Source organism: Chiloscyllium punctatum, chromosome 7, assembly GCF_047496795.1.
Source record: "Chiloscyllium punctatum isolate Juve2018m chromosome 7, sChiPun1.3, whole genome shotgun sequence".
Classification (NCBI taxonomy): domain Eukaryota; kingdom Metazoa; phylum Chordata; class Chondrichthyes; order Orectolobiformes; family Hemiscylliidae; genus Chiloscyllium; species Chiloscyllium punctatum.
In genome coordinates this window covers 57561465-57574018 of record NC_092745.1, presented here as the reverse complement: position 1 = coordinate 57574018, position 12554 = coordinate 57561465, and the positions used below count along the sequence as shown (strand labels likewise).

General features: G+C 40.0%; 1 protein-coding gene across 3 annotated transcripts in view; it reads left to right on the top strand.

Moving 5' to 3' along the window:
• Positions 1 to 12554, top strand: part of hmcn1 (hemicentin 1) — a 597300-nt gene that overhangs the window by 360954 nt on the left and 223792 nt on the right. For all 3 annotated transcript variants that reach the window (XM_072573640.1, XM_072573638.1, XM_072573641.1), the window contains exon 42: positions 11837 to 11933. In XM_072573640.1, coding sequence (XP_072429741.1) covers positions 11837 to 11933 — 97 coding nt within the window. The remainder of the gene's footprint in view (positions 1 to 11836; positions 11934 to 12554) is intronic.

Here is a 12554-nt window from a genome sequence, read left to right as displayed (position 1 = left end):
TCCAATCCTTTAGTAATCTTATACGTCTCAATCAGATCACCTCTCAACCTTCTAAACTCAAGCGTATACAAGTCCAGTCGCTCCAATCTTTCAACATAAGATAGTCCCGTCATTCCAGGAATTGACCTCATGAACCTACGCTGCACTCCCGCAATAGCCAGAATGTCTTTCCTCAAATTTGGAGACCAAACCTGCGCACAATATTCCAGGTGCAGTCTCACCTGTACAGCTGCAGAAGGACCTCTTTGCTTCTATACTCAATCCCTCTTGTTATGAAGGCCAGCATGCTATTAGTTTTCTTCACTACCTGGTGTACCTGCATGCTTGCTTTCATTGACTGATGTATAAGAACATCTAGATTTCATTGTACTGCCCCTTTACCTAACTTGACTCCATTTAGGTAGTAATCTGCCTTCCTGTTCTTGCCACCAAAGTGGATAACCACTAATTTATCCACATTAAACTGCATCTGCCATGCATCCATCCACTCACCAAGCCTGTCCACGTCACCCTGTATTCTCCTAACATCCTCCTCACATTTTACCCTGCCACCCGGCTTTGTGTCATCAGCAAATTTGCTAACATTAATGATATAGATGAAGGTATTAAAAGTAATGTACATTGTAAAAAGCTGCGGTCCCAGCACTGATCCCTGTGGTACCCCACTGGTCACCGCCTGCCATTCCAAAAGGGAGCTGTTTACCACTACTCTTTGTTTCCTGTCAGCCAACCAATTTTCAATCCATGTCAATACTTTGCCCCTAATACCATGTGCCCTAATTTTGCTCACTAACCTCCTATGTGGAACTTTATCAAAGGCTTTCTGAAAGTCCAGGTACACTACATGCACTGGATCTCCCTTGTCCATCTTCAGAGTTATATCCTCAAAAAAGTCCAAAAGATTAGTCAAGCATGATTTCCCCTTCATAGATCCATGCTGACTCTGACCTATCCTGTTACTGCTATCCAGCTGTGTCGTAATTTCATCCTTTATAATTGACTCCAGCATTTTTCCCAGACTGAGGTCTATAATTCTCTGTTTTCTCTCTCCCTCCTTTCTTTAAAAAGTGGGACAACATTAGCCACCCTCCAATCCGCAGGAACTGATCCTGAATTTATAGAACATTGGAAAATGGTCACCAATCCATCCTCGATTTCTCAAGCCACCTCCTTCAGTACCCTGGGATGCAGACCATCAGATCCCGGGGACTTATCAGCCTTCAGACCTAACAGTCTCTCCAACACCATTTCCTGCCTAATATAAATTCCCTTCAGTTCAGGTCCTTCAGTCACTATTACATCTGGGAGATTGCTTGTGTCTTCCCCAGTGAAGACAGATTGAAAGTACCAATTCAACTCTTCTGCCATTTCTTTGTTCCCCGTAATAAATTCACCTGTTTCTGTCTTCAAGGGCCCAATTTTAGGCTTAACCTTTTTTTTCTTTTCACACACCTAAAAAACCCTTTACTATCCTCCTTTATGTTTTTGGCCAGTTTACCTTCGTACCTTATTTTTTCTTTGCGTATTTCCTTTTTAGTTATCCTCTGGCATGTGAAGTATAGAAAGAGTAATAAAGGGAAAGAAAGAGTGAATTGAATAAGAGAGAGAAAACAGACTAAAAAATAATATTCCAAAATAAAATTACTTTTTTTATAAATCCAATAACAATTAAAACAAAAAGAAACAAACTCTGCACTTGTAACCATCTGTTTTCAATGCCAAAGAAGTTAGCTGTCTATACTTATCAATTAGCATGTCTCCAAAAGGCGGCTTAAACTGGCAAGAGTTACATATTGTATCTATCCACAAATACAGCAAAACAAGATTAACAGGGAACCTGTTCACAGAAGGCTAAATGTGAAGCAGTGCAATTCAGTACAAAAAGCCTTTAGATTACTGGAGATTTTGTACTCAGCATGTTCAGAGATGTTAATACACACCTCTGGAGCAAGTAGGGCTTGAACTCAGGTCATCTCCTGATGTGGAATCTGGTACACTACCACTGAGCCAAAGGATCAAAATCGACAAACTTTAGATATCTGTGTTCAACCATGAAATTGCTCAGACTGTTAGTTGTTGCAACATTTGAGTATGAAATAACAGCAAACACGATGGACAGCTTCCCATTTTCTAGCCGCCCTTTTGCCTGTGAACATCTGCCCCAATCAGCTTTGGAAAGTTCTTGCCTAATTCCGTCAAAATTGGCCTTTCTCCAATTTAGAACTTCAACTTTTAGATCTGGTCTATCATTTTCCTTCACTATTTTAAAACGAATAGAATTATGGTCGCTGGCCCCAAAGTGCTCCCCCACTGACACCTCAGTCACCTGCCCTACCTTATTTCCCAAGAGTAGGTCAAGAGTTGGGGTGACACGGTGGCACAGTGGTTAGCACTGCTGCCTCACAGCACCAGAGATCCGGGTTTAGTTCCCAGCTCAGGCAACTATCTGTGTGGAGTTTGCACACTCTCCCCGTGTCTGCGTGGGCTTCCTCCAGGTGCTCCGGTTTCCTCTCACAGTCACAAAGAATATGCAGGTTAGGTGAATTGGCCATGCTAAATTGCCCGTAGTGTTAGGTGTAGGGGAATGGGTCTGGGTGGGTTGCTCTTCAGAGGGTCGGTGTGGACTTGTTGGGCCGAAGGGCCTGTTTCCACACTGTAAGTAATCTAATCTAATCATTAGGATGGGCGGCACAGTGGTTAGCACTGCTGCCTCAGTGTCAGAGACCTGGGTTCAATTCCTGCCTCAGGCGACTAACTGTGTGGAGATTGCACATTCTCCCAGTGTCTGCGTGGGTTTCCACCAGGTGCTCCGGTTTCCTCCCACAGTCCAAAAATGTGCAGGTTAGGTGAATTGTCTATGCTAAATTGCCTGTAGTGTTAGATATAGGGGAATTGGTCTGGGTGGGTTGTGCTTTGGCGGGTCGGTGTGGACTTGTTGAGCCGAAGGGCCTGTTTACACACTGTAAGTAATCTAATCACTATTAGTTTTACTACTAATCTGACAGATGTCTATGGGCTAATATTGTTTACAATTGTTGGTGCCACATTATAGGAAGGATGTGATTCATTGGAGAGTGTAGAGGTAATTTACAAGAATGATTCCAGGAATGAAAAACTTTAATTGTAAAGATGGATTGAAGAAATTGAGACTGTTCTTCTTTGAAAGAAGGTGTGACGGAGATTTGATAGAGGTTTTCAAAATCATGAGCTGGTTGGATAGAGAGAAACCGTTCGCCCTTGTGAAACAAAAAAAAAGAACAAGAGGGCATGGATTTTAAAGTGACGTGCAAATGAAGCAAGAACGATTTACGAAAAAAATGTTTTCAAGCATTGAGTAGTTAGGGTATGGCAAGCACTGCCTGGAAATGTCATGGGTGCAGTTTTAATTGAAGCATACAAGATAGAAGTGGAGATATGGGGAAAAGGTAGGAGATTGGCACTAAGTAGTACAAGCGATGCAGGCAGAATGGGCCAAAGGCACCCTTCTGCACTGTAACAATTCTGTGATTGTGAATGTTACTCAGAAGCATTTTGTGATACCATTTGCTTTGGTGGTATTCTTCTTAACTTGATTAGTACCTAAGAAATGTGTTAGCTTGCAACTTATGTCCCCACACCTATCTTGTGTAAGTATCTAGTGCTGTTAATAGGATGCTAAATATCTAGGAGTTAAAGGTAACAAAGAAGACGAGTGTTGTGAGCTAATTAGTTAATTGAATTACAGAATCGCAGATGTCTTACAGTAGGGAAGGAGGAAATTCGGTCCTTCATGCCTGCACTGGCTCTTCAAATGAACATGATAACCTAATGCCAATTTTCTGCTTTATCTACATACACTTGTATGTTATTTCTACTGAAATAATCTCTAGTGCTGTTGAATGCCGCAATTGAACCTGCCTCCGCCACACTTTCAGGCTATGCATATGCTAACTACTTGCTGAGTGCAAGTGATTTTTTTCAAATCAACCATGATTCTTTTGCACACCACTTTTTAATTCTATGACCTTTCATTCTTGTACCTTTTACAAACGCAAACAACTTCTTCCTGTCTGCTCTACCCAGCTTGTGCATGATTTTGCTACTGTACTCTCCACAATGCATTTAAATGTACTCTCTACAATGCATTCAAATCCTTCCTATAATGTGCTGCACAGAATTGTACACAGTGCTCCAATTGAGGTCTAATGAATATCTTGTACAATTTCAATATCATCTCATTCTATTGTACTTTTTCCCATATTAATAATATTGTATGCTCTATTTATTACTCTCTCCAGCTGTCTTGTCATCTTCAATATCTATGCACGTATACAGTAAGGTCCTTCTGCTCCAACAGCCCCTTTAGAACTGTATTTTGTATTGGCTTCCAGTGTTGTTCTGACCAAAATGCATCACCTCTTGTTTCTCTGCATTGAAAGTCTGCAACCTATCTGCCTACTCTACCACCTATTTATCCTTCTGGAGTTCAACAATGTCCTTCTCACATTTTACAATACTTCCAAGCTTTATGTCATCTGGAAATGTTTAAATTGTCCCCTTTATACCATGATCTACATCATTAATATATATCTGGAAAAGCAAGGATTTCAGTACTACCTCTGCAGAACTGCACTACAAATCTTCCCCAATCGCAAAAATATCCATTGACTTTTATTCTGTTTCCTTTCACTCAACCAATTACTGGCCCTTTTATTCCATGGCCTGTAATTTTCCCCACAAGTCTACTGTGTGGCACTATATCAGACACTTCCTGAAAGTCCATATACGCCACATCAACAGTTTGTCTCACACCAAGCCTTTCCACTAACTCTTCCAAGAAAAACCTCCAAATTAAACACCATTTCTGCTATAGAAAACCATGCCGACTTTTCGTAATCAATCCACCTTTTTCCATGTGGCTACTAATCCTATCTCGAATAATTGTCTCTAGAATCTTCCCCAGCTGTTAAACTAACCTTGATTTATAATTGCTGGGCTTTCTTGATCATGCCATTTGTTTACAATTTTCCAGTCTTCTGGTACTTTCTAAGTCTAGGGAAGACTTAAAATTATGACCATTGCCCATGCAATTTCCTCTGTCACTTCCTTCAAAATCCTTCCGGTCATCTCATTTAGTCTCAGTGCCTTGTCAACTTTAATTGGATTCAAGTACTGTATATATAAAGAAAAGTTTTCCAGATAGATTTATGGTATGTAGTTGGTTGAAATATAGCTCTAACTAAGAAATGTATGCCTGGATTTTGTCTGAAACCCAGAGGATGGTTGAATCAAAATGTAATGTTTTGGAGTATGATTATCCAACCCTGTTTTCTGAATGTGAAGCACATGATCAATGGACCTGAGTTACTTCTTTACTAAAGAAGTAATATGGTATGGCCTTGGCACTTAAACTACAAAACAGAAGCACAAGTCATAGAGTTGTACAGCACCTAAACAGACCCTTTGGTCCAACTCATCTATGTCACCCAAGTTTCCCAAGCTAAACTGGTACACTTGCCTGCCTTTAGCTCATATCCCTCAAAACCTTTCCTCTTCATGTACCTGTCCAAATGTCTCTTAAATGTTGTAACTGTATCTGCATCTACCACTTCCTCTGGATGTTCATTCCGCATACAAACCACCCTCTGTGTGGAAAAGATTATCCATGGGGTTCCTTTTAAATGTTTTTCCTCTCACCTTAAAAATATGCCCTGTAATTTTGAACTCTTCTAAGCTATAAGACCATAAGATATTGGAGTAGAAATTAGGCCTATTGAGTCTGCTCCGCATTTCAATCATGGTTGATAACTTTCTCAATCCCATTCTGCCGTTTTCTCCCCATAACCTTTGATCTCCTTGACAATCAAGAAGCTATCTATCTCTGTCTTAAATATACTCAGTGACCTGGCCTCCTCAGCCTTCTGTGGCAATGACATCATAGATTCATTACTCTTTGGCTGAAGAACTTTCTCCTCATCTTTGTTCTAAAGGGTCTTCCCTTTACTCTGAAACTGTGCCCTTGGGTCCCAGTCTCTCCTGCTAATGGAAACATCTTCCAAATGTGCAGTCTGTCCAGCTCATTCAGTATTCTAAGTTCCAATTAAATCCCCCCATATCCTCTAAATCCCACTGAGTATTGACCCAGAGTCCTCAAATGCTCCTTATATGTTATGCCTTTCATTCCTGAGATCATTTTCGTGAACCTCCTCTGGACCTGCTCCAGAAGCATTACATTCTTCCTGAGGTATAGGGCCCAAAATTGCTCCGAATATTCTAAATGTGGTTTAATCAGAGCTTTTTACAGCTTCAAAAGTGCATCCCTGCTTTCATATGCTAGTCGCCCACATTGTATTTGCCTTCCTAACTACTGACCCAACCTGCACGTTTACCTTAAGAGGAACTCCCAAGTCCCTTTGCACCTCAGATTTCTGAATTTTCTTCCCATTTAATAAATAACATATGCCTCTATTCTTCTGACTAAAGAGCACGATCCCACACTTTCCCAAGTTGTATTCTATCTGCGACTTTTTTTGCCCACCCTCTGAACCCATCTCAATCCTTCTGCAGCCTCCCCACCTCCTCAATGCTATCTGTCCCTCCATCTATCTTTGTATCATCTGCAAGCATAGCCAGAATGCCCTCGGTTCCTTCATCTAGATCAGTAATGTATAGGGAAAAGACCTTTGGTAGTTACCTTATCTATGCCCTTCATGATTTTATAAACCTCCAAAAGGTCACCCCTCAACCTCCCATGCTCCAGTGAAAAAAATCTCAGTCTATCCAGCCTCTCCTGATGACTCAAACCCTCCAGTCATGGCAACATCCTTATAAATATTTTCTGACTTAATAATATCCAATTTAACAATATCCTTCCTATAGCTGGGTAACCAGAACTGTACACAATGCTCTAAAAGTGGTCTCTGCCCTGTACAACTGCAACATAAATAAGAAACAAAACAATCTTTTGGGAATCAAAGCCCGATGAAAGTTTAGACAGATTGTTAACGTTCATGAATAAATTTTATATCAAGGTTATTATTGACAACTTATGATATGTTTGGACTTTAACAAATTCAGGAAATTTGTTCCATTGATTGTTCCATTTTCAGCTTTGGGGGTAATAATACATTAACACCTTTTGAAAAGAGGGATTATTCTTTGTACAATAGCCAGAATTATTTTATGATGAATGTAGAATCCAGTGAAATGCTGTTGTTATTAAGTAGGCCATCATTGGTGTAAAGATAAAATTGCCTTAGCCTGACTGGACCATAGGGCTAGTGTCTCATTAGACAGAGATGACTGATTCTGGTTTAACATGCTTCAGACAAGGGGAGAGGATGAGAAGGAGAGTCCTTTATGATGACCTCAGCTGGTTCTGGAATTGAACCCACATTGTTAGCATCACTCTACGTTGTAAACTGGCTGACCAGCCAACTGAGCTAACTGACCCCCCCTTAACCTAGAAACAAAAACAGAAATTGCTGGAAAAGTTCTGAGGTCTGGCAGCATCTGTGAAGAGAAATAGTTAACATTGCGGGCCCTGTGACTTTCCTCAAAACAGTTCAGTACCTTGGGAAGGGTACTGGAATTAGCTCTACTTTTTCAGAACATTTGAATGTATTGCATATAGACAGCAAAGCTTTCATTAAAGCCAAAACCATGATGAGAATGTGGTGAACTTAAGGTAAGGTGTAAGGCCATTAGAAACTTGTTTAAAACAGGGAATATGGTTTATTGTAAGACGGGTGGAAAGGCTTATAAACTGGAGAAAGGCTTTGGGCAGAGATAGAAAATGAATAATTGTACAGCATGGGAACCAGATTGTTTGAATACATTTTTCAAGGTTGTTTCATACAGATTACAAATTTGCAGGTTCTATAAAGTGAAGAGGAGCTAAAGACTTCCCACACCAATTATATTTTGAAGATCAAAATATCACAGTGCCTGATGGACAAGGCTATTGGTCCCAAAGCACAACCGCAAAAATGGATACTAAAATTAAATACTTATTAGAAGCAGTGAGTGAACGAAGAAAAGTAACTATTATCAATAGAGCAGGGGATGCTGGTGGTTGCTTGCAATAGGATGATGGGCAAAACGGTTAAGTCCATGAATTGGAAACATTACACTTTTTAAAAATGTAAATTATAATGCAGTGCAAGCTTAACCAATGGGTCTGGGAGTGAACATGTCCCGAGAAAGAGATTGTTAGCAGTTGAAAGATATGTTGTAAGTAGGAAGGGGCAGGTAGCATAAGGCTAGAGAGCATAGTTTAACTCAGACCATAAATATAGTACATCAGGAACAGAACCCCACGTGATTGTAAGCACTAAGACTTTCCAAACAAGTTAGAAGACAAGTTAATTAAAGATGTCAAACAGGAAGAATTACAAACGTGGGTGATTTGGGATGTACAGGGAGGTGCCAAAAAGGGGGCAGCAGAAGAACCTGCAGCAGGAAAAACAGTGTTTAAAATATTCCCAGCTTTGTTCACAACAAATACTTGGAAATATAGATCAATTGTGTTTTTGTGATTTTTATAAATGAGATGGATGAGGAAGTGGAAGGCTGGTTAGTAGGTTTACTGATGACACAAAAGTTGGTGGAGTGATGGATAGTGTGGAGGGCTGTTGTAGGGTGCAACAGGACAGTGACAGGATGCAGAACTAGACTGATAAGTGACAGATGGAGTTCAACCTGGAAAAGTGTGAAGTGATTCATTTTGCAAAGTTAAATCTGAATACAGGGTTAAAGGCAGGATTTCTGGCTATGTGGAGGAATAAAGGGATCTTGGGGTCCATGTCCAGAAATCCATCAAAGTTGCCACCCAAGTTGATAGGGTTAAGAAGGTGTTTGGTGTGTTAGATTTTTATTAGCAGGGGGGTTGAATTTAAGAGCTGCGAGGTTATGCTGCAGCTCTTTAAAGCCCTGGGTTAGACCACACTTGGTTTAGTTCAGCATTTAGTTCAGGTCATCTCATGAAAGGAAGAATGTGGAAGCTTTAGAGAGGGTGCAGAGGAGATTTACTAGGATGCTACCTGGACTGGAGGGCATGTCATCTGAGAAAGGCTGAGGGAGCTAGGACTTTTCTCATTAGAGCAAAAAAGGATGAGATGACTTGATAGAGGTGTATAAGATGATGAGAGTCATGGATAGAGTGAATAGTCAGAGACTTTTTCCCAGCACAGAAATGACTATCACTTGGCTATAATTTTAAGGTGATTGGGGGAAGGTTTAGAGGAGATGTCAGAAATCGGTTCTTTACACAGAGAGTGGCGGGTGCGTGGAATACACTGCCAGCGGTGGTAAAAGAGTCAGATACATTAAGGACATTTAAGGGCATTAGTACATGGATGATATGTACGTTAATGTGATCTTAGAATAGGATAAAAGGTCAGCACAATATCGAGGGCTGAAGAGCTGTTCTATATCCAATGTTCAATTGAAATTAAAGCTGCTTTTTGCAAGGTGCTCAGCTCAAAAGTATTGTTTATTTGCCCTTTAAAAGAGGCATCAAGTGTGTTGGGACACACTGCAAGTTAAATAAATATATATATGGCCTAAATTATGCCTCAAGATATTGGTACTTCTCAGTAAATTCTGTCTATTAAAGTTGTCTTGTCTGTTAAAAGTAGACATTGCTATGTTTTATTGATGTACGCAAAATTTCAAGCATTTTTGAGATGCACGTGAATGATTTTTTTTGTGTGTGGAGTGAAGTAGGGAATTTGAAAACATTGTCAAAGCAGAAATCAAAATTGGAAGTCAGGCTTTATGAGCCTTTAAAGTATATAGGTTTGGCTATCAGACAGATCAAGCTTGGGGGATATTTCTGAATCAACAGCCTTACGTGGACAATGTAAATAGAATCCTGATAGATTGGACCATTTCCACACAAAAAGAAGACTCTGCAACTAAAGAAGAAACAGACCAGTCATGAGAATGTTAATTGGGCAAGTAAACTGGTTAAGCATATAATCGGCACAGATGCGGCACTGTATTCATTTAATATTTTAAAGGAATTCCTATATAAGGCCATTCAGGAAAGAAAAATCTAAACAAACAAAACCAAAGAACTGTAGATGCAGGAAATCAGAAACACAAGTAGAAATTACTGGAAAAACTCAGCAGGTCTGGCAGCATCCATGAAGAAAAAGAAGTTTAAAGATATTGGGTCCAGTCATGGGTGGCACGGTGGCACAGTGGTTAGACTGCTGCCTCACAGCACCAAAGACCTGGGTTCAATTCCTGCCTCAGGCAACTGTCTGTGTGGAGTTTGCACATTCTCCCTGTGTCTGCGCAGGTCTCCTCTGGGTGCTCTGGTTTCCTCCTACAGTCCAAATATGTGCAGGTTAGGTGAATTGGCCGTGCTAAATTGCCCGTAGTGTGAGGTGAAAGGGGGAATGGGTCTAGGTGGGTTGCTGTTCGGAGGGTGGGTGTGGACTTGTTGGGCCGAAGAACTGAAAAAAATCTGCTTTTTGAATGCTGTTTTGATAATTATTCACTCTGGAGAAATATCAACATCAATGAAGAGTGTTATAGAAAAGCGATTAAGGATCGCCTCATTACTAATAAAGAAATGCTAGAAAGAACGGAAAGTTTTTTTTTAAAGAAAGCAAATAATCAGGTATTGGATTACTTTACAAAAATAAATGTTTGGTAAACTTGATGTCATTGTACAGATATACCTCATTACCTCCACCCTACCTACAATCCCCAATCTGTGGGTGCTAAGCTGAGGAGGTAAGGGTAGTGAGATAAGGGTAAAAGAAAACCTTCAGATGGCACATAAGTGGCATGGCTGAAACTATGTTGTCATTACAATATCATATGTGTAAATATATGTTCACTGTTCATCATCAGCTGTGTGAGTGACTGTCATTTTAGCTGTAACTACAAGAATAAAGATAGAGAAACTAACCATCCATAGCACCTAGATAATATTCTAACTCAGAATGATAACTATGTTTTGCATAATAGTTCAATCTGCGGTTCATATCCAGAATTATATGATGGCAGATGTCTTTATCCTGAACTCTGTGAATGTGTGTTTAATGCTATTGCCTCTTGCAGGACCTCCTATCACTCAAAAGTAGAACCTGCTTCTTTGGAGATTGAAAAATTATTCTGCACAATTTGGGTGTGGTGGTAGCCATTTTTCATTTAAATTGTGCACTTGAGATTTTGACAATGGAAAGTAATACAGGTCATGATTCAAGCAGCGAGCCACAGACTCAGCCAATCAATTAAAGTGTCCTCCAAAATTTCATGTTTCTTTCTGTCTTGCCCTCCCTGTCATAACCATCAGCTTTGAACATCTCCATATTCTCAGCCAACTTTTATTTAACTGTTCTCCCAAAGTTACCCGTTGTGTACAGGGCTACAGCTTAGACATGTTAAACATAGTTATACACTTCACTAACATCAAAGTCAGGGTAGTAGCAACAATTGAGCTTTCCCCTACCTGCAGTATTCCTTGCCCTTTCATGCTCTGTCATCTCCCAACCTTGCATGTTGAATTGCTCCCCACTTCACAATTATTATCCCTTCTTAATCCCAGCATGCTGCCTCCAATCCCAACAATTGATTTCTCCACTGTCCCTACCATGGCACTGTCTTCACATAAACCCCACAACCCCACTCTGGACTGAGCTTGGCCTACCCACCTAACAGACTTAGAAAGACAACGCCTGAACCATGATTTAAAGCAGGCAAGAAAACCCCAGTCACAATAGAGGAGGAATTAGATTTTGTAGCATTGAATAGAAATATCAAAATTTTAAAAATCAACTAACAGATTCTGTACATTGTACATAATCAACCAGAACTCTAACTTACTTTTCCTAACTCATAGATTGAGGCTGCTCAAGTCCTGGACGCTGGTCGTTATACATGTGAAGCCACAAACGTGGCTGGTAAAACAGAGAAGAATTACAACTTAAATGTTTGGGGTATGTTGACTTTGTTGCATAAAAATGGATTAGAGGTTTTCATAATTTCATTTTGTATAACTTGCTAGTAAATATTACAGTGAGATCACTTTTTTAAAATTGTAGTTTTTGAATTTTGCTTAGTTTCTGTATAATACTTTCATGATTACAAAACTTTCCTTCCCCTGTCTGCAGATTAGCCCCCCTCACACCTTGTGGTTTGATGTACCTTCAACAACAGGCTTCCATTAATCCTTGCCAGCAAATGGAATGGCTTACAGTGAAAAAGAATGGAGTCTATTTGTTTGCAAGAAGAAGCTCTTACCCTTGAAATGCCTGGTTATTCAAAGAGTTACTGTATGTGAAAGTGGTTTAGGGCTGGGAGGGAGGAGCATCTCCAAGGAAAAGGTTAAATTGAGTTGGAAATACTGAAAGCTGTGTATAAAGCTTCAAGCTGAGAAAATTCTAGTATCTGAAAGAAATCAAGTTCTATGAGGAAAGCTGATAATCTATTACAGGTTGGTTAATTGGCATAGTCTTTCCCAGTTAATTGGTACATTTGCATGGGTCTCCATTCATCTACCAGACACAAAATTGCTGATGTTTAATTCTTACCTCAATTGTAATGATCAGGCAAGGAAG